The sequence below is a fragment of the Periplaneta americana genome, chromosome 15 (genome assembly GCF_040183065.1).
Source record: "Periplaneta americana isolate PAMFEO1 chromosome 15, P.americana_PAMFEO1_priV1, whole genome shotgun sequence".
NCBI lineage: Eukaryota > Metazoa > Arthropoda > Insecta > Blattodea > Blattidae > Periplaneta > Periplaneta americana.
Genome location: NC_091131.1, coordinates 128,559,899 through 128,583,175, shown reverse-complemented (window position 1 = coordinate 128,583,175; position 23,277 = coordinate 128,559,899). Strand labels below are relative to the sequence as shown.

At 35.8% G+C, this 23,277-nt stretch overlaps 1 protein-coding gene across 1 annotated transcript in view; it reads left to right on the top strand.

Annotated features, from left to right (window-relative positions):
- Positions 1-1,366: 1,366 nt before the first annotated feature.
- cdi (center divider) overlaps positions 1,367-23,277 on the top strand; it is a 341,490-nt gene continuing 319,579 nt past the window's right edge. The window contains exon 1 of the mRNA XM_069848113.1: positions 1,367-2,250. Coding sequence (XP_069704214.1) covers positions 1,978-2,250 — 273 coding nt within the window. The 5' untranslated portion in view covers positions 1,367-1,977. The remainder of the gene's footprint in view (positions 2,251-23,277) is intronic.

The window sequence follows — 23,277 nt, the reverse complement described above, 5'->3', positions numbered from 1 at the left end:
TTCTTGTTGAATCAAATAAGAATATCAACATGGAACAATATGAATTTACTATCAGCATTTTTATTAGGTCTGTACGAAATATTCACTTAAGGCAACATTTTTATTGCGGTATTTTTTAAAAAAATTCATGACAAATTTTATTACCGACGAAAAAACATTAAATTTAACTTCATATCGCTAATTCATCTTGCAAAGCTATCTTAAACAAACGAAGTTATTTGTTTTTACTTTATTATAATGTCTGATTGAGGCAGTAGTGACATAATTTTCATTGTTATTTTAAAACTCTCATTAACTCCTTAGCTATCAGTCCTATCAAAATTTTCACGAAATAAAACTTGTCGGAAACATTTTGTGCTGCGTAACATTCTGCTATAAAATCAATAATAAGCGAGATATTTCGATTTATTTACTTCAGGCCTCCTTATAACTCCACTTTTAAAGAAAGTATTTTGAATGCCATGTAACCTAAAATATAAGAAATCATCTGTTATTCGAAATTTTGGCAAAATATACATGATATTAATACATAAATAGACAAATCATTATTTACAGTAAAATCTTAAAGAAATTAATATCTAATTATATATATCATAATAATAAAGAGGATATGAAAGTGAAAAGAAGCAATATTAGATTATACAATTCCTCTTTAGAAAATATGCCCACGACATAATAGAATCTCAGGTTGATAAAAACGCATCTAACGCATGCTTAAATGGTTATATATATATATATATATATATATATATATATATATATATATATATATACTAAACAGAAATATTTACACACAGAACAAAAAATTTTACAGGAGAAAGAGTTCGTCTAAAGGGCTGGACTCGGGAAGAGTACCCAAAACGCTCATTGCATTTCCACGTTGAATGGAAAATATAAGTGGGAATTGACTTATTTTACATAGAAATCGTTTCAGCCATTATCGAATAAAAAGGTAACAAACATAATAGTCTAACAAACAAAAATTTAAAAAATACCATTTTCGGTCTCAGAATAGTTAATTATACATGTTAACAATTTTTGTAAACTAAAAATGAAAATTACCAGAACAATTTAGGTTACAGTTTTATTGTTAGTACAGATTTATTGTAATAATTTGTTATTCTCGTATTTAATATATCTCGAGATAGCAGTTATACATTTAAATTGAAAGCGTTTTTTTTTTTATTTTGGTAGTATCCAAAGTTTGTTCCCAAAGCATTTAATCTCACCAGATAGAGATCACAAATGGTGTTAAATGAAGGCGGTGAATTCGCAGATCAGATCCATCAATCTCCCCACCACCTCAGTGACGTCATGCAATCATATCTATGTTCTCCACCAGATATCGTTGCAGTTTTAAAATGGCTGTCGTGGTTGTCGGATGGTGAAAGTTCAGGCCGTGTAGTCTTCAGATTACAATTCATTAAACCGGAGCAGTTTCTTTCGTGTGGCAAAGTTTGTGAGTGTCTCTGTTCAATTTCGGGCTTACACATGGTTACATACCTAATGTACTGTTATTGTATTTGGATGGTAAAGTGATTTAAATTTACAGTTTTATGTGAATGACATTCAGAGAACCGTGACTATCCCACAGATTTAAATTGCCAATGCCCTGTCAAAGTTTAAATTTGTTTGTTAAATTCAGGTACTCATTGGAATTCACATGAATATCTATTTGCTCACATTAATTGGCCTGACTATAAAATCGTAGTGTACAGGAACATATTTTTGCCAGAATTTATCATGAAATGCAGATTTTTTTTCCTTGAAGTTGATTAAAATAATCAGTGTGTGATATTATATTCCATTTGAGATTTAATGAATTTGAAACAGCCTACAACTGAAGAATGACTACTTCAGAAACTAGGCCTGCAATAAAAACGTACAGGTCTACCTCGTTAAATATAATGTTTAAAATATATCAGTCTGTGACATAGGAATTTTTGTTTGTGAAAACAGAAAATCTAGAAAGTAAACATGTTTGGAAAATCGAGTGGCAGAGGAAGTGATAGTGGATACTGTGAAAATCAGTGCAGTGATAGCAGTGGTAAACAACATCGACTATGCAGTGGAGATTTAATAACACCAGTCCCACCTCCAATGATGGATGGCCCCTCTCCAGTAGCAAAACATTCTCTCATGACAGGGTCTTCATGTCAGGCTTTACGTCATGCTGTTGCAGCCCTTAACAGACTTGATGACTTCACTTGTGAAAAAATCGGTTCAGGATTTTTCTCTGAAGTGTTCAAAGTGAGTAACAGACAAATTTATATGTCAATAGCCTAGAATGTATGATCTTACATTTCATTAACATTAGCCTACTGTTGTTTCTCCATTTTCCCCAATTTTTGTAATGCTGGTAAATGGACATAACCTTACAACATGTTCATCCTTCAAAATTATTAGGCCTACTTTGTTACATTTACACTGTCAATGCCCAGTCATGTTTTTGAGGGTTTGTAAGTTAATTTATAGGTACGTTATCTGTATTTAGGTTAAATCTGAAGTTTAGATCTTTGGAAGACATTCGTGATCACAGTAAAAAAACTCAACAATGATTAATACTGCAAAAGGAATATCTATTTTATTCTATTTAAAATTAACAACAGTTATTTTTCATATATAAACTAGGCGTGTTTTGGTGTTAGCCTTTTTTTTGTGTAATTTATCAATGTTTTTTAGGGGTTAAAATGTGAGAGTAGGCCTATTAATTTATTTTATGTTATGAATTGATTAGGCCTAATCATGAAAAATAATTGGATAAACTAGCGCTGAGGTAGTTCCCTTCGTACTTCGCTTATACATCTTGCATAGCCTATATATGAATCTGTGACAGGTTATGTTTCGTTAGTTTGGGATTTTATTATGCCTTGCATATAGCTTACGATCAACTGCATTTTCACGAAAAATCTTTTATAAATGCAACGATTTTCACTTCCGAAATCACTTGAACTATCTCAGCGCTAGTTTAATCAAAAGTTCGTTTAAATTAGCCTACTTTGTTTGTAGCCCGATATGCTATGTTGGAATGTTTTGATTGATTTAATACAGGCTAATTTAGATTTGATTTTTTTTTTAACATTGACTTGCAATTCTGACGATGATTTTTCATTAAAAATTGTAGATTGTAGGCCTATGACATAACCTATGACATTTGTTTTGGTTGTCTAGTTTTTTTTTTAATAAATGCATGTTTTCTAGAAGAATTTCCAGTTCCAGTTTTACAGATTAGTCAAATATTCAGATATTTCGAGTTATTTAGATTTGACAGTAAAGTATGGGTTTCAGTGCGGTCAAAATAAGAAAGTGTTTAGGAACAGACACTTTATCAAATAGGCTACTGTAAAAGTATTACACACTTAATATGTTTCTCAATTGTTTTGAACATTAGTTAGGGTAATTATTAAAAAGTACAGTATTATACAAATTATCATCTAAAATAATCAATTATATAGGTCAGTTTGTAGTTTGTAACTCTCTTCCCTGTTTAAAATCTACCCTGGTTGCGGATTTAAATGTGTTAGTAAAAGTAGTCTCGTCATCTTGTACGGACTATTAATTATTATCGTCCTAAATCCATTTAAATTACAGTAGACCTACTGACAAGAAAGTGCGTGGTAAATTTCTTTACAATTACGTTACCAAAGAAAACGTCCATTTCGCACCGGAATAAGGGTGGAAAGTTGCTGTGAAAGTGGTGACTGGAGGAGAGGCGGAATCGCTTGCATTGCATGTGAACTTTTTGGTATATAAGATAGATAAAAAGCGCGTTTTCGTAAGGTCGAGTATCAGTGACAGGTTAGATTTGGTTAGTTCAGGCTTTTGGTATGCCTTGCATTTACGCATTTTGGTCGGTCAGAACGTAGGTGTATTAGCCTGCAGATAGATATCCGCCTTCCTTTGGTAACGCAATTGTAAATAATTATTTTTCGTGCAACTCCTTTTGAGCGTGTTAATTTTGCATCTGCCGTTAAATTTCTAGAGCCATGGAAAAACCTCAAGGCAGCACGATTTTATTTCAGCCGTCTTGTATGTCTAGATGTTAATAAGAGAAAGGTTTGCGGACTCAGCCCTGTTGAGAATGATAGATTAAGAACGATACATATCATTAGCATGTCTTTTTTCGGAAGAACAGTGCGGCTGGACGTCCAGTCTCATAAGTGTACGACTATGAATTGGAGATAATGAGAGGTATTTTCTCAGGAGAGATCATGGATTCGCCATAGATTATCCGTCATTCGTCTTACAGTTGAGGAAAATCTCGAAAAAACCTCCCATATAATCAATCCAGTTGGAATTTGAACTCATGCCTGAGTGTAGCCTCGGATCAGGAGACCAGCTTCTTACTCTTGAGCTACTCCGATGGTCTTTACGCGTGTAACAAAGCCCTGTACTTAAATGAGAAGGCTCGTTCCCCGCCAGAGGTAAAAATAATTGTGAGTTTTGTTCTAGGCTGATTTAGCTAGAGATTCAAAATCATGCTCACACCACGTAATGGGAGACCAACTATGTATCAATTCAATGCATTGGTAAAATGAAATAGGCCTATATAAATCTGTACGGTACAAAGTAGACGAGGGCAGATGGCGAATGCATATTATTGAAGTGTGGAATATAGGTAATAGAAACAGTGGAGTATCCTGAGAAAAAATACTATACCGGTACTCAATAGTCGTTTTTTGCCACATCAACCATTTAGGCCTAAACCCATTCGAACTTGGCAAGATTTCTGGCATGGAAAGCTGATGCATTAGCCATTCGGTTGTATGAAAGTTGTAAGATTGTTTGTTTACTCATGTGTGTAATGAATTTTATATTTGAGGCATGGCTATTAGCAGATCAAAGATAATGCATATTGCGTGTCAGCCTATTTTAAGAAGTCAGAATTACTATGAACTTTTATTTTTCATCGTTTTAGCACTCCGTAGTCCTAGCCTACTTGCTCTGTAAATTATATAGGGCCTACTTATCCTGTGAAGTCATGTAGATCTAGTTAAATTTACTATTGACTTCTTAATAACATATATGACAGTTGGGTTTATTTGATAATATGTATGTTGAAAATTAAGGTAAATGGGCCCAGACACATTAATTGAATATGACTATTAACTTGTAAAACGAATCTTCGTGGTTTGTAACTAGGTAATTAATTCTTTATCAGCGTGAGTTTATAACTATCATACCTGTTTTTCATTACGAAGTATAGCGATTTAAGTTATTAAATAATTTAGTTACCGGCATATAAGGTAGGTCTATTACAGACTAGACCTACATTGCAGATTTAGCTACAGATACTTCAAATGCTTTTAAGGTATTCATCGACTCTAGAAATGTCATATTTCTTCTAAATTTGTTAATTTTTTTTTCCTGATCTGGAAACTCATTTGTTCTAGTTTTCAAAAATAATAGGCCTATAACTTGTTCTCATTATCTCAATAACTTAATTTTTATAATTATTTGAGCATAACGCACTATATACTTTCTGTGCCTTACGCCATCTTCAATGTCCGTTTTCTTCTATTTCACATTTTCCGACATTTATTATCCTTCCGATGGATAAAAAGTAGACTTCCAATTGGGCAAAAGACTTCATTGAGGTACCAAATTGAAGCTTAAACATGTGACTATGTTGTAAACCAAAAATTGTTATTTTCAATAGATTATAATTACTTTATCCCATAAATATACAAATATATGTATATATATTTTTCTAAAGTGCTTATATAATGTGCCATATCTTTTTAATGGTTCAGTATAAATAAATAATTTTGGTACCGGTATGTAACATTCTCCATATGTAGGGGATCATTTTCGAGAAAGAAGTTTTACCCTGGGTCAATTTCTAATGGAGTTAGGTCGGTTCAACATTTATTATTCTTCTTTAAAAAAAAGCATCCTTTGGAACCCCAAATTCGATTTTCAAATTTGAATTATATAACTTGCTTATTTTATACCCAAGAAGCATGTCACTAAAGTTTAAAGGATATGAAAAGAAAAAGTGGATCGTTGTCCTAAGAGTCAATGAATGCCTTAAAAGAAATTGATAACATAATTTTATTGCAATTCAATTGTTGTTTGAATAATGAAATATAAAATGCTACCGGTATATAACTTCTAAAGAAATTCATCAACTAAATTTTAAGTAGGCCTACCAAGTTCTATTCCTACTGTTGTTATTTTTGCACCATACATCGTATTCATAAGCTATATCACAACTTTCGAAGAAACGCGAAGTCATTTGATCTAAGAAAGATTTGACTTCTAAGAAACCTGAGTATTTTTGGTAGGCGGTTACTTGCCTAGCCGGTCTCGATGTATGTACACAACAGCTTGACTTAGCTTCACCTCTGATTAGAAGCCACGGTTTTAGGTTCGAATATTACTCAGGGCTGAATTCGACCGTTGTCAGTGTGATGTCATCTATTATCTGATGTGATGACTTGGCACTCTATTTGTATAATATCAAGTAAAAAGTAATTTATAAAAAAAAACTACGTAAGGGGGAAGAATTAAGAATAAAAGGAATATAAGCTTAACCTTTAATTAGGTCTATAGTAGATTTTCAGAAGCAAAGGGAACAGAATTGTTCAGAGAAAACCTGACAGCCCGTTTGAGCAAAAACTATTTTAACGATTGCCAGGGATAACTTAGAGCTCTGATATGTATATTGTTTTCGGATTTTTCTAGATCAAATTCGCGAGACAAATTCTGAAAGTTAGGTGTTGGAAGTGCAGCATTAACAGTAATATTCGCAATATCCATGCTGTGTATACATAGGTTGTAGGCTATATTAATTTATTTTGCGAAGAAAACAATATCACAAACAAATGAATAGGATGTATCTGACTTAAATAGTTGTAACCCTGAAATTCAAATACCGGTCACTGTGTCAGTAACACGAAACTTGTTTTCTATGTTATCTTTTGCGACAGTGAAAACACAGCGGCCTTGAATAAAAACATTTTGCAACTTATGATCAACCATGTCAATCCATCCATGACGGTTTTTCCACGAAAGATAATGAAAGTTCTTAAATCAGTTTATATAAATGGTATTAGTACCGGTAGGCCTTACTTAGCTGCGTGACCTCACTCTCTTGTATTTGGAATAAAATAACAAAATTGCACCGTAACTAACCGGTAATTTAAATACCGGTATGTAACAGCTTACTTAATAGGGCCTACTACCTTTCTAAAGCAATGTCGACATTTTATTGTTAGCTATGCATTTCTTATTTCTTTCAAATTTAAGAGAAGTTGTATGTATGTATGTACACTGCAATTGGGTATACACCCGGTGGCAGTAATATATGTATAATATAGGCCTACAATGACATTACAATAATTACCTAAGCAATAAAATCACAATAATCACAGAAATAAATAACATAATTAAATTAATTCAAACTATTAATAAATAAATGTAATAGGCTATATATTGTGTATAGTAGCCTGTATGGTACACACAATTATTATAGGTTAACAACTGACAAAATTCCGTTGTAGGAGGTTACTAAACCTTACCGCTGTGCTGAAGGCGAAATCGGAGTTTTCCCTCCATTAATCTGAACCATTGTCGCTATTGATTGACAAGTCATCTGATGCATCACTGCTATCAGTACGTGCTACTATTGGCTGACAATTAGGGAGGAGGAGGTGAAGAGTATATTGTGTCACTCTTTAAGATTGATGCATGCGCAGACCAACGGAGTTTTCTAAGTTGTTCCTCTATAGTAGTCTAACCTCGTTTACTTCGCGTTGATATTTTCATATTTTACTTGAACTCTACGCGATGGGACTCCTATGGCGTGGTGTCAGTACGATTCCGGGCCTCCACCTCAAATAATACAACTCTAAGCTTATGTGGGATTCAAACCCATGACCGTAGCTTTCACGCATCGTCGAAGTTGCGCCTTATCCGTTGTGAATCCCATCTTAAAATTATTGGTTATTACCGTATCTCCAGATATAGTAATGTGTGAAATTCCTGGGCTTTGCAAATCTGACAGTGTGCACTGTGCATTGCTGTTGTTCAGTCAACTGTCCGAAGGCAACATGGCACCACTTATGAGGCAACTAATAAAATTTATTTCTGGAATGAGGCTATGAGATGGAATTGTTAACTACGATGATGGAATAATACGCGAGAATGACTGGCACATTTTATTTCTAACATGGAAGATATTTTCTGTTAAATTTTGTCTGTATCTCTCTCTGAGTTCTTTAACGTGCCTTAAAAATCTATGATAGGCCTACTAGCCTGAGAGACGCTGCGGATTTGTTTCTTAAAGTTCATTGTCCTCAATTGGATATGATTCCGCAAACCTCATGTCTCAAAGGAAGGGATATAACAGTATGTAGCCACTTGACAGCCGAGGACAACTAAACTATAATTGTGAAATTTACAGCAGGGACGTCGTTTTTGGGTGGTGGAGAAAATTGTGCTTATAGTATAACTTAGGCCTGCCTAGTGGACTTTGCTGCGCATACTCATCTGCTAATAATAATTATCGCAGCTTCTGAATTGGACATTTCTAGAAATCAAAATGTAATTTGTTGGATAATATATTTTTTGCATTGTTTAATTCTACATTTTAAACCGAATTCATTTCATTGTTTCCAAGTTACCGAGTAAATTTATAATTTTAAATACTAGGCTACTCAAATTATTCTAGGCAATGGACTTGTTTAATAATTTTATTCCACATTTCCGTAGTTTAGACTGTTAGTATGCCAACATTGAAGGCTACTGATCAAAAACGACCGTCTGTGGTGTAATTACAGGAGGCCTACGTAGTTCTTTTTATAGCTTGGTAAAGAAAACATTACTTATTCATACATGTAGGAAAAACCCCAAATACAAAATTTCACACTGATAAAAATAGTAAAATAGAATTCGTACTGTCATTATGAAATGCAGTGACTATATACAGGGACATCATTTTATTTTTACTTCAATTTTTATTGTACCTGAGTTTTTGAATGTACTTCACTCCCACCCCTTCTACTAAGGAAGTTCCAACTCCACACAGAACCAAGACCGCAGATAGTAAGCAGTACTGAGTTACTGAGTATAGTACGTTCCAGAAATATGTTCACGTTTTCCAGTGACGAAAGAGCTTTCAATATTGAATCATATTTTCGCACAGGTACTGTCCGTTTGCCTACGTCGCATCCCGATTTCCCCCACCTGCTTCTGCTCGCCCCTCTGTAATAGCTGGGCTGTCTTAGCTCTTTTCTGAAAACATTAATTTCTCTTAGGAATTGGAAGTTTACGTAATATAATACAGCTGTTTAATTTAACTTAAATAAACGGGCCTCGTTAAGTAATTAACTGTCACGTGATTTCCTCCCTTTCTACAGTCCTGCGGCATAACCACTTGGACGGACAGTAGATAGCATGTCTGAGTAATTTTATATTTTCGGGTCGGGCAGAAGTGAAGATTGAATTTACAGTACGTAGAGTAGGTACAGAATTATTTCAACATGAGTTACTAGTACGAAGGACGAAACTGGCAATTGGAATTAGATGCAATAGTCTATAGTGCGATAATATGCACAAAAGAACTGAAGCCTGTATCGAAGTGAACGGCCACCATTTTCAAAATTGTGTTTAAATATTATGATTATTTTTCAATTTAACTTCTTTCTCTATATTGTACGCTAATGTGCTGTAGACAGTATAACATACACTGCATAATGAATACGTTCGTATGGATAACTCACTTCGTGAGTAAAAACACTTATTCTTAATACAGTACTGTACTTTGATTAAAGAAAAACCTAATGAAAATTATCAAACTCAAAATCGCGATATTTCCTAGTTTACGTAAATGGATGAACTACTTTTCTTCCTTCCTATACCTAGTAGAGTGATTTGTGTTTTACGCCAGTATCATCGAACTCCAGTCTTGGAGGGGGTAGCAAGCGGTGTTTCCGGTTCTCTAAAGGTATAGCCAGGTTAATATTAAAAATGTTAGTAAAAATAAAATGAAGTCCCTGTATAAGTGTATGTAACAAACGACTTATCTGGTTGTTTTACAACGGTTTAACTTCACATGTAATCTTAATGTTTCTGCTTTCTTTTCTCTTCCTGTGCCATTTTATTCGACACATCTCTCCATTGTTCGCTCATTGTTGGTATCATAGTGAAAGTGTGCGTTTATTTTGATTGTATTCTGCTATAGTATTATGGGAGGGTAAACTCTTTGTCAACCTTTCCAACACCTTTTATTATTTGACTTTTAAATAGATCCAAGCTAGACTTCATTTTTGCGTGTCATCAGTTATTTTTCTTACTCTTCAGTATTGCTCAACATTTTCAGATATTAAAGGATTTGTTTTCAGTATTCTTTTCAGTTTTTCGTCGAATTGGTATAAGTGAACTTATATTTTGTTATCTATTTTAGTTTAGTTATCTTTAACTTTCTTTTCGCTTTATTTTCGTACAGAGACACAAAAGAGGGTGTCTAAATGACATATGCTCATTAGGTGTAGATATAGTTACGGAATTAGAGTAATTACTTTTTAAAAAGACTATCGCATTAGCTTTCTCAAACTTGCTAGATCAGTGTTTCTCAACTGCCGGGCTGCGACCAGGTACCCTGGCATCAATTATTATACCGGGCCGCGAGATATTCTCCTGGAATTTATCATTTTACTTTTCTAAGCATTTTCACGAATATAGTATAATATTTTATAGTGGAAACTATTGATCAGATATTTTGCATTCGACAGATAATGGAGAAAAAATGGGAGTATAAGAGCACAGTGCATCAGTTATTCATAAATTTCAAAAAGGCATATGACTCTGTTAAGAGAGAAGTTTTAAATGATATTCTTATTGAATTTGGAATTCCCAAGAAACTAGTTCGATTGATTAAAATGTTTCTCAGTGAAACGTACAGCAGAGTCCGTATAGGTCAGTTTCTGTCAGATGCGTTTCCAATTCACTGTGGGCTAAAGCAAGGAGATTCGCTATCACCTTTACTTTTTAACTTTGCTCTAGAGTATGCCATTAGGAAAGTCCAGGATAACAAAGAGGGTTTGGAATTGAACGGGTCACATCAGCTTCTTGTCTATGCGGATGGCGTGAATATGTTAGGAGAAAATCCACAAACGATTAGGGAAAACACGGGAATTTTACTGGAAGCAAGTAATTAAAGATATAGGTTTGGAAGTAAATCCCGAAAAGACAAAATATATGATTATGTCTCGTGACCAGAATATTGTACGAAACGGAAATATAAAAATTGGAAATATATCCTTTGAAGAGGTGGAAAAATTCAAATTCCTTGGAGTAACAGTAACAAATATAAATGATACTCGGGAGGAAATTAAACATAGAATAAATATGGGAAATGCCTGTTATTATTCGGTTGAGAAGCTTTTATCATCCAGTCTGCTATCAAAAAATCTGAAAGTTATAATTTATAAAACAGTTATATTACCGGTTGTTCTTTATGATTTGTAAAACTTGGACTCTCACTTTGAGAGAGGAACATAAGTTAAGGGTGTTTGAAAATAAGGTGCTTAGGAAAATATTTGGGCTAAGAGGGATGAAGTTACAGGAGAATGGAGAAAGTTACACAATACAGAACTGCACGCATTGTATTCTTCACCTGACATAATTAGGAACATTAAATCCAGACGTTTGAGATGGGCAGGGCATGTGGCACGTATGGGCGAATCTAGAAATGGATATAGAGTGTTAGTTGGGAGGCCGGAGGGAAAAAGGCCTTTGGGGAGGCCGAGACGTAGATGGGAAGATAATATTAAAATGGATTTGAGGGAGGTGGGATATGATGATAGAGACTGGATTAATCTTGCTCAGGATAGGGACCAATGGCGGGCTTATGTGAGGGCGGCAGTGAACCCCCGGGTTCCTTAAAAGCCAGTAAGTAATAGTAGTAATGGAAATACTCTTAGAAGAATAATTTTCGTGATTGTGTCGAAAACGTAGATCCAGATCTCCTCTAAACCGTAAATTCTAAACTCGAACTCAGTAACATCTGCGTAGCAAATGTCAGTGACCAAACCACTTATTTTTTAAAGATCGGAAATTTTTCAGACTTTACAAATCTTTCAACATTCGTGAAAGGGAATACAAGCCGATTAAAACAATGGGCAGCGAATCCTCTGTTCTCAAAACTGAAAGATATAACATCTGTGTTGCTGATGTCAAGTGACCAATTACTAGTAGCTGGGAAGTATGAACAAAGTTTTTTCGCTTAAATTGAAGATCAAGGCAGTCTGTATTCGGTTCTCGGTACTGAATAGTCATAGTCAATACTGTCTCTTCGCAAGTTCGCATTGCAGTGTGTAAGGGCTTATTTTAAAATCCGAGTGTCGTGATTTCTTTAAGTAATAGGCATACACATTTAAATATTAATATGCATAAAATACAAGACACTTCGCTTAATTTTGGTAGGAAAACTAGTAGCCTTCTTTTTCTTCTTTAGATGTAACATCATCATGTAGATTTTTTGACCATTCTTTGAACTAACACCAAACTCTCATATGGCAGGTCTCCCTAACCCTGCGATCAACACGATACAGGGTTACCGCATAGACGTCAAGGACAAGTGTGAGACAAAGGACAATCATCCAGCTCCGTGGAATGGAGATAAATTTCCGCCTACAGCGGGAATCGAGTTTCTTGGTTGGCAAGTTCATGTTCTATGCATGATCCCTAGAGCGGTGGAAAAAAAGTAGCGTACAAATAACTATAATAATTCTTAAAATACGGAACATGTGTTTTAAGACGTTCAGTATTTTTCCTTTGTTTACTGAATGTTGGTTGGACAGGGGTTGAACTATTAACCTTCCAGTTCTCTCAAGCAGATACGTTAGCATTCCAAGTTTCCAGACTAGGGTCATGTGTTACAGTCTAGGTACCGTAGCTTTCAAAGTCAGGAATGTTCGAAGTTAATGTAACGAGCTCAAGATTTTCAAGCTTAGATGAAAAATATATTCCGATTGAACTCCAGATAGAGTACGGTAACCTTTAACACTGGTTTCTTGACCGACAGGAAATGTACAATGTCACGTCCACCTAGCTCACTATGAACTAGGGAGTATAATTTATTTAATATCGTGCGTGTCATTTTTATGGTTACGTCGCGTTGCTACTCTCTCTCTTTCTCTCTCTCCCCCTATCTATCTATGTCTATCTGTACGTCTGTCTACCTATTTATCTATCTGTCTGTCTGTGTGTCTTTTTTTTTTAATGTCCTCATACGCTGTCTCGTGGAAAGAGTTGGTATTACATATTGAGATTTTTCATTATGCCCTTCACACTAGTTCAAGTGTCGGTATTGAGTTTGTTATTTTATGAATGACTGCTTTTGAGATGCACTGCAAATTCTTTATCTTGGAAATATTTGTTTTTGTTTTGGAATATTTATTGATTGATATCTGTTCTCTTTCGCCGCTTTGTATTCTTCTCAAGTAGGTAATAGAATAAAGTCTTTGCTGTTTGCCGAATAATGTGTTGTAGGTACTACTATCAGTTTCAGGCAGGATGATAATGAAATGAAAATTATTAATATTTTATTTGAATTTGAACAGATGGACGAAATATGTAGAAGAGTTATACGAGACAGGGAATCGTCCAGATGACTTTGCTACAGAAAAGGAAAAATGATTTTCTATTTTAAGGCAAGAAATTGAACTAGCGCTTAAGAAAATGAAGAATGGGAAAGCAACAGGAGTTGATGGAATCTCTATTGAATTAGTGAAATGCTTGGGTGAAGACAAGAAGGAAATTCTGTCATTATGCAACGAAATATATTAGCAAGGCAACTTGCCTGAAGATTTCACGGAGACAGTGTTGCTTCCAATACCGAAGAAAAATAATGCAAAGAAATGTAAGGAGTTCAGGACTATCAGCCTGATATCGCACTCGGCGAAGATTCTTCTGCGAATACTGAATCGACGTTTATATTCTAAGATGGAAGAACAGTTGGAAGAAGAGCAGTTTGGCTTCAGGAAGGGAAAAGGTACGAGAGATGCAATTGGACTGCTACGAACAATAGGCGAAAGTTATCTAGAAAAGAATAAATAAGTGTATATAGTATTTGTGGACTTAGAAAAGGTGTATGACAGAGTGGATTGAAATAAACTGATAGGGATCCTAAAGAAAATTGGCGTGGATTGGAAAGAGAGGAGGCTGTTCAGTAACCTTTATATGAAACGAGTCAAAGTCAGGATAGGAGAAGAAATGTCAGAAGGAAGTGAAATAGGGAGAGGAGTACGCCAAGGATGCCCTTTATCACCTACCCTATTCAACATTTACTTGGAGGATTTAGTAAAGAACTGTTTTCAGAACGTGGGAGGGGTGATAGTAGAAGGAAGAAGTATAAACTGTAGGCCTATAAGATATGCTGATGATATGGCATTGTTAGCAGAAGAGGAGATGATACTAAAGGATATGCTACTGGAGCTAAATGACAGCTGTGAGCAGTATGGAATGAAGATAAATGCCAACGAGACGAATACCATGGTAATAGGAAGAAAAATAAAGAAGGTAAACTTGCGAATTCTAAATGAGACAGTAGAGCAAGTGGAGGCTTCAAATACTTGGGATGTACTATAAGCAGTAACATGAGCTGCTGTCAAGAAGTTAAAAGGAGAATAGCAATGGCAAAGGAAGCTTTTAATAGAGAAAGGAGCATTTTCTGCGGAACTCTGGAGAAAGAACTAAGGAAGAGACTATTGAAGTGCTTTGCGTGGAGTGTAGTATTGTATGGAACAGAAATATGGACATTACGACGAAGTGAAGAGAAGCGAATAGACGCAATTGAAATGTGGATATGGAGAAGGATGGAGTATGTGATATGAACAGAGTAAGAAACGAAGCTGTGTTGGAAAGAGTGGATGAAGAAAGAATGATGCTGAAACTGATCAGAAAGAGGAAAAGGAATTGAGTCGCTGCTTGAGAAGGAACTGCCTACTGAAGAATGTATTGGAAGGAATGGTGAACGTGAGAAGACTTCAGGGCAGAAGAAGATTTCAGATGATAGACGACATTAAGATATGGATCATATGCGGAGACTAAGAAGAAGGCAGAAAATAGGAAAGACTTGGAGAATGCTGGGTTTGCAGTGGAAGACAAGACCTGCTCTTGGGCAGAACACTATGAATGAATGAATTTGAATTCGTACATTTATTTCTTTCGCTCTTTCCTTCTTTCTTTGTGTCTTGTTTCATCCTCTTTTTTCTTCTCTTTCATTTTTTCTTCCTGTTTCTCTAAATCTCTTTGTCATTCTCCCCCCCCCCTTCTCCCTCTCTTTCTTGTTTACAGAGATGATACAAAGATTTTAGCTATTAATAGAAAACCACTTAGCCTATTTACGGCTTTTAAGGAACCCGAAGGTTCATTGCCGCCTTCACATAAGCCCGCCATCGGTCTATATCCTGAGCAAGATCAATACTACTAAATATAATAATTTTTTTGAAATGCGTTTGTTTAAAGTTAATGACAAAGATAATAACTTAAGCACCTTTTTAACTTCAGACGGTACTCAAATACGATGAGAAGATAATACGAAAATAATTGAATATCACTGGAATGAGAATAATTTTATTTAAGTCGAAGTACTGCAAAAAACCTGCTTCACAACCGGTTTGTCCGCTAAAAATCTTGTATTTTTTGAGACGGGAAGTGATAATGTGGCAGTAATCGAATATCGGTGGAATAAGGATAATAAGAGAACCGCAGTGTTCTCAGAAATCTTACTCCTAAGCCTTTTTTTTTACCACAAAAATATAACTTCGGCCTAGTACTAATCAGGGAACCGAAGTCTGTTCCTCTTTGGCGAGAAACAGTCATCTTACTGAGCTTCGGCTGGGTCTCGCTAGTTGGCTGAAGTACCTCGAGAATAACATCATCTGTTTGAATTCGGAATGAATAAAAATGTGCGTACTGCTTTTCTTTGACAGTAGGTGACTTCCACAGTTGATATTGTTAGCTTTCTGCTTGCTAACTTGATTTACGATGCTCCCGTGTTTTGTTAGTACCGAAGCGCGGCTGAGGCAAGGAAATAGCCTATTGTAAGACAGGAAGTTATGAGAACTAATACATCCGGACGTATAGGGAGCATTCACTCATGGTCTTATATACCCTGCACTCGTTTTCTGTCCTACCAGAAAAGTAGACCATAGAAACATCACTTAGCAGCCAGTGGCATGCTTAATATTAGTAACGAATATTTCTTCAGCAAACTTTTCAACATCTGTAGCGACTATTCAGAGTTGTAGATTTTACGAAATGACAATAAACAAGAGACGGTCTTTTAATCGTACGGTTAGACTATCCGCTTTTTACGTTGGAGACCCCAATTCAGATCTCGGCGATTCCAAGACGAATTTGTGGTGTACGAAGGTGATGTTGGGCTTTGTTTTCATAGAGTATTCCCGTTTTCTCTACTGTAATTTCACTGTTCGTGCATAAATCAACTATTCTTATTGTTGGCACAGTAACAGTGTGAAACTGCTTCATCGTACCATCTGGATAGAATTCACTAAATGAACTAATGTTCCATGAAACAAGTGGCCATGGGAATATCTGTAGTCTTCGGATATGGCAATAGAACAGATAGATATATAACGTCATTTAATTTTTATGTGAGAAATATTTTCTACAGTCCTCAAAATCGTGTACTACGTACGAGTACTTCACTATGTATTCCTTGTCCTGTGCTGTTAGAAAATCGGTAGTCCATGCAACACTTAGTTTATATTTTAGGAAGAAATACATAGTATTAAAAAGTTAAACCTAAAAGTTTAGGTAGGCGCACGCTCTGTGGACCACATGTTTGACACGACTGCTGTAGTTTTTAGTAGGTTATTTTACGACGCTTTATCAACATCTTAGGTTATTTAGCGTCTGAATGAGATGAAGGTGATAATGCCGGTGAAATGAGTCCGGGGTCCAGCACCGAAAGTTACCCAGCATTTGCTCATATTGAGTTGAGGGAAAACCCCGTAAAAAACCTCAACCAGGTAACTTGCCCCGACCGCGAATCGAACCCGGGCCACCTGGTTTCACGGCCAGACGCGCTAACTGTTACTCCACAGGTGTGGACGACTGCTGTAGTGGCTATGCGTTCTAAAATCTCGTGGAGTTACTTAAAATGAAATTATTTATGGATAAAACATACTCCACCGATCGCTCCTTGTTGCATCTAATTTTTCGTTGCAAACTTTCTGAATCTGCTATGAATAGAATCCAGTGCATATAAAGACTATGGCTCAATGATTGTTTTTACTGGAAATGGTTTATTTAATGACGCTGCATCAATTACTTTTTGTTTAGTGTCGGTGAAATTGGTGACAGCGAGAGGAGGCCGAGTATTTTCCAAATGATTACCTGATATTTATCATTACAGTTGGAGAAAACCTCGGAAAAAACCAAAAAAGGTAATGAGCCCAAATGGAACCCAAGTTCAAGCGCAGATCCGGGTCAGTAGACAAATGCACCTACCACTTGAGCTACGATGATGGTCAGAACTGTCTCTTTTGTGACTGTTGTCTGTATAGTATGCTAGAACCGGAAGACATTAAAAAGTGAGGTTGTAGCGATTTCCCACGTTTTCGTGACTTCGGGAGTAGGATCTTCAGCCACCGGCATAGCTCAGACGGTAGCGCGTTTGCCTACTGATGCGGAATTGCACTCGGCCGTGGATTCCCACTTGAGCTGATTACTTGGTTCTTGCAAGGTTTTCCCCAAATTCCCCAACCATAAGGCGAATTCAGGCAAAGTATGGCGAATCCTCTGTCTCATCTCGCTATCACCAATTCCATTAACGCTAAATAATCCGGTAGTTGATACAGCGTCGTTAAATAACCAAGTAAAAAATTGTTATTCCGTAGTCAACATGGAAGTATATCCCACTAATGATATAGGAAATTCCAGAGCTATTTCGAAAATTATATTTAGGAGAAAAATATTCTAGAAGAGAACCCACACTGTGTTGGAGGCGCTCTTACAACCTGAGAATATTTCGTGTTTTGTAATAATTTTATAAAAGTGATATGAACATGATTATGCGAAGTTGTAAAAATAGACACCACTGATTATCATCCTTAGTCAACAGTGATGTGCATGAACATGAGCGTTAATATTCTCTTTGTGATAGTGATTTTTTTAAGATTAGCATAATCATAGATCGACTATCATTTGATAGTATTTCGCCAAAGGTCTTTTGAGTATATAACTCTGATAAGCATAAATCGTATAAAATTTGTGGGCCATATTTTATCTGAATGCTTCGGTTTCCCTCTAATTATTTTCATCGTAACTGTTCATGAGCTTTAGACGGGGTGGCCAGTTTCAACGAAAAAATTAATGTTGCGTGTCAAACATTTCAGAAGACTTTTCTTTCGGTGTTGCAAGCTCAAATAGACCCGAGTTACAAATGGCAGTTCCACCATTGGAGTACCGGTATATAGAATCAGAATAGAAAGCTTTTTCATATAATGTACAACTTCATTCAAGCCCTGTCATTCTCATTCTATTCCATACTGCAAATTTCTCCATTGTCTTATTTCATCATCCTTGAAAGGTTTTAGCAGTCGGAAAAGGAATGTTAAATACCGGTAAGTAATTTATCGTAGAACTGATATCATATAACGTAAAAAGCGAATATACCTACTTCTTTACACGTGCGTTTTGTTTTGATATTATGTTAGATTTGAGATGGGCCAGACCCAACCATCTGAGGTCAGCAAAGAGAAACAACAAATGTATGAGCCTACTCTTCCGTATTTTCAAGGAAAATACAAGATGGAAGGCACCTAGGAAGTGCATGGTTTAATGATCGGAGCGAGGGGCATCATCCCACAATTAACTGTTAATACACTCAAAAAATTTGGAATCCATGACATCATTCCTAAAATAATCACTTCAACCGTTAAAGGGTCTGTGGGGGGGGGATATATATACATATACATATACACCGAATATCGTAATCCCCACTCTTTTTTCGTTATTGTGTGATTGTAATAAATATATGTAGGTATTTCTAAAATTCATGTTCTATATGCTCATGTAAATTTGACTCATCTACTTACTGTAAGCAGTTATTATTCTTGTATGCATAATATTATTCTGTGTTTTTGGCAACCCAGGGTGCCTGGGTAGACGATTTTTTTAAAATAAATTACACTATGTAACACTATTTTTGTCCTTGGATAGTAAGTGTTATTTCTTGATTGCTTATGTCTAAAGCATGCAGAAAATGACAGTTATTGTTAACAAACTTTGTTTTTCTAGTCAGGAGTTTGATATCTTTAAATTCCTCAATTTCACGTATTCTGTGTTTTAAAAGTAGATTAATTTTGATTTCTGCTTTGAAATTAATGTGAAAAACGCTATAGAAGTGACCAAAAAAATTAAAGAACCCTAAAAAATTGGAAAACACATAGAAGCGACCAAAAAAATTAAAAGTGAATATTTTTCCGAGATTTTCGGCTATATTGCAAGTCACTTTCCCTAATAAGTCCCCAAATATAGTCTCCCGACATGTTTTCATTATATTGTCTTTGATAACGACGTTTAAAGTCAAATATATCTTGATGGAAGCGCTCGCCTTGCTCCTCCGAATAAGCTCCCATATTTTCCTTGAATTTAGCAAGATGTGCATTAAGAATATGAACTTCCAGTGACATTCTGCAACCCATTCTGCAAAAATTTTGTACCATAGTTTCAACCAGTTTCACATAGTTTTCGGCTTTTTGTAACTTCCCAAGGAACCCTTAACAACTGGAAGAAAACTATTCCAAGCCTTTTTCTCCATCTCATTAAGGATCTTGGGGAATTCTGCACACTCTATTATCTTCTTAATCTACGATCCAAGGAATACACCAGCTTTGACCTTAGCCTCAGACAATTTAGGGAAGAAGTCTCTAAGGTATTTGAAGGTTATTGACTCCTTAGATAAAGTTTATACAATTTGCTTCATGAGGCCTAGTTTGATGTGAAGAGGTGGCATCAACACTTTGCTGGGATTTACTAGTGGTTCCCACTTGACATTATTGATTCCCACAGAAAAATCCAAGCGTTCTGGCCACTGTCACCTATGATAGTGCGCCTTGGTGTCCATAGCAAGGAAACTTGGTAAACCCACCTTGGAGACCCATTAAGAATGCCACCATTTTAAAATTACTGATAACTTCCCAGCCTTATTAATCGTATTAAAATGATTTCAGTAAGTTCTTGATGTTATTGTACTCCTCCTTGAGGTGCACAGAATGAGCCAGGGGAAAGATGGATATTTATTCCCATTATGGACGAGCTGTCAAACAAGCGCCACTCATTTGGATTGCATTGTATTCCAATGGCTTCAAACAGACCGGACACATTGTGGCAGAAACAGAGTCCATCTTGATTAGTATAGAAGATTGAAAAGGCCTGATGACGCTTCCTCTGACTTGTGACAAGCACATTTTTGTCTAATAAGTCCCACTGCCTTAGCCTAGAAGTCAAAATTTCAGCATTGGTCTTTGTAGGACCAAAGTCTCTGACTAAATCATTAAGGTCTTACTGGTTGGGGTAATACGGATTGCTCTCTTGACCTCCTATTCTGACACTGTATTCAGGATCTCCAATTTCTTGTTCACACTGCACATACTGTATACAGGTTAGAGGATAGTTCTAGGTGTTTTTTTTTTTTTTTGTAAAACTTACTGATTACATCCACTCAGATCTAGAAAGTAAGAAATTTGATATTTCAATATTTCTCTACCATGAAAGTTCAAAATATCAAAGTCCTGGACATGGAAACAAAGTTTTTTGGAAACAATTGTTATTTTCTAAAGTAGTAAGACATAAAGAATGTGAAAATAACAGCTATTACCAAAGGACAAGAAAAAAATTATTTTTGTTACATAGTGTTATATGTGTTGATCACATCGTCTCATTTCTGAAATATAAGGCATACATCAGGACTTGAATCTTGTTTGTAACGTGGAACGTCAGTATGTTAGCCAGTTCATTATAATGTGATACTGTTCGTATATACATAATTATACCATTTATCAAACTGTAGTGTTGTCAATATCACCTCATTGTTGGAATTTGTGTATGTCATCGTAGCAGAGAAATCCAAGTGTAGGTATGGCGTGTTCCATATATCGGAAGGAAAAACAGCTATACGAAGGCATTGTTTCTCTTGGCAAGAGAACAGAATTTTAATACAGCCTATGAAATCGGTTGGTTTTTCCTAGTTACTTTAATGGAGGTGAAGTACTGTTGCAGATGTATTTACAGTTTTAATATCTGTTCGTGTACTGAGTCAGTTTAATTAGTCGTGCGGTTTAATATCCGCTTACGTATGCATACGAATGCTAGAGAGAAAACCGTAGAAGCGAGAGTAGTGTATTTCACGAGCAGGTATGCTGGAAAACCATGCGGCTTAGCCAAGTAGCTCTCCGTGTATTTTGGCAGCTCTCATGAGACCATAAATACTGTAATGTGTATTCATAATCGTCTCAAGAATGAGGACGAACGGGCCTTCGAGTCCAATACTTCAAAACGAAGACGATGGTATCATTGATGATGCCTGTGTACGTATAAAATAAATTTAAAATTAAAGATACAAAGCATGATGTCCCATTTCGTTGCACCGATGGAGACGATTAGAGTATTGACTTTCCTCCCCGGAGACTAAAATTCAAAGCTCGTCGAGCCCAATTGAGAATTAGGGAGCCGCATCGAGGTGAGTTTTTTTTTTTCAAAATCCATCATGATTTTGTCAAAATTGCGTTTTTACTTACTAATTCAGTTTTCTGCCCAAACTGTAGGTCTTTCACTGCAAGCACAGCATTCTCCAATCTTTCCTATTTTTCGCCTTCCTCTTAATCTCCGCATACGATCCATGTATCTTATTGTTCTATATCCTCTGATATCTTCTTCTGCCCCGAACTTTTCTCCCGCTCACCATTCCTTCCAGTGCATCCTTCACTAGGCAGTTTTTTCTTAGCCAGTGACCCAACCAATTTCTTTTTCTCTTCCTGATCAGTTTCAGGATTATTCTTTCTTCATCAACTCTTTCTGCCAAAGTTCCATTTCTCATCTTGTCTGTCACACGCTCCATTTTTTTACTTGATATAGACTTAATAATTTGCCACATTTTAGACTATTTATTTTTTTATAATACTACTTCTGCAGCGTTTTATGGATGTGCGAAGATTAGGCTTAATTATCACAAAATCTATAATAATAATAATAATAATAATAATAATAATAATAATAATAATAATAATAATAATAATAATAATAATAATAATAATAATTCGTGGCGCTGCAGCCCGTGAAGGGCCTAGACCGACCAACCAGCCGGCTGCTGGCTTCACGCCCACATGCCGAAGCAGAGGTGGACGATCATCCAACCAGAATGGAGGTATCGTGTGGTTAGCATGATGATCCCCCCAGCCGTTATAGCTGGTATTCGCAACCGGATTTCGCTACCTATCGTAGCTCCCCAAGTGCATCACGATGCTGGGTGGGCACCGGTCCCATACACTGCACAGTGTTTCCAAGAGACTCAAAAGCTGGCCAAAAATTATTTTTTCACTTTTAATTTTATGGTGTTTGAAATATACCCCAACTATCTCCAAGGTCTGGCGGTCATAAAAACAGCCACCCTCGTAGCAAGTCTATTTCTACGCAGTTGTATTCGAACCTTTGAAAGTAGTGCATGAAGTGTCGTTTTTGCTGTGTTGTGATTGTGTGTTTTTCAATTAGAATTTCAATTATTATTTTTCGTACTTCTGTGGTTGATTTTCAGATAAATGTTATTATGGCTTGTTAGAGTTATGTTTCTGAATTAAGAATACGTTATTATTATAATGATTAAGTATATTATGCTTCGCTGAGGAATCATAATCATATTATGTAAAATTTTATTTTGTGATTCCTTATGTTCGGTATTTATGCAGACCAGCAAACTTGCCTCACGTTGCCCCGTGTTATTTCCTTGACCAACCTGTAGCCTGACATGTTTACTTGATGATCTTGAAAGGTAAAATTGCCCATATTTGCCCCTTTTGATAAAATTTAGATAAATATATGTATTGACATATTTCAAATTAATCGTCTAAAATACGAATATTCTCAGTATCAGTTAATTTCTTCTCTACAGCAAAACTATGTTCAATTTGGCTATCAAATAGTTATAAAAGTAAAAAATAACAAATTTTTAGTCATTTATTTTGGTTTCAGAATGGAGTACCGTTGCAAAAGGAAGGAATTGTTTGATGCTTTACAGAAGGAAAA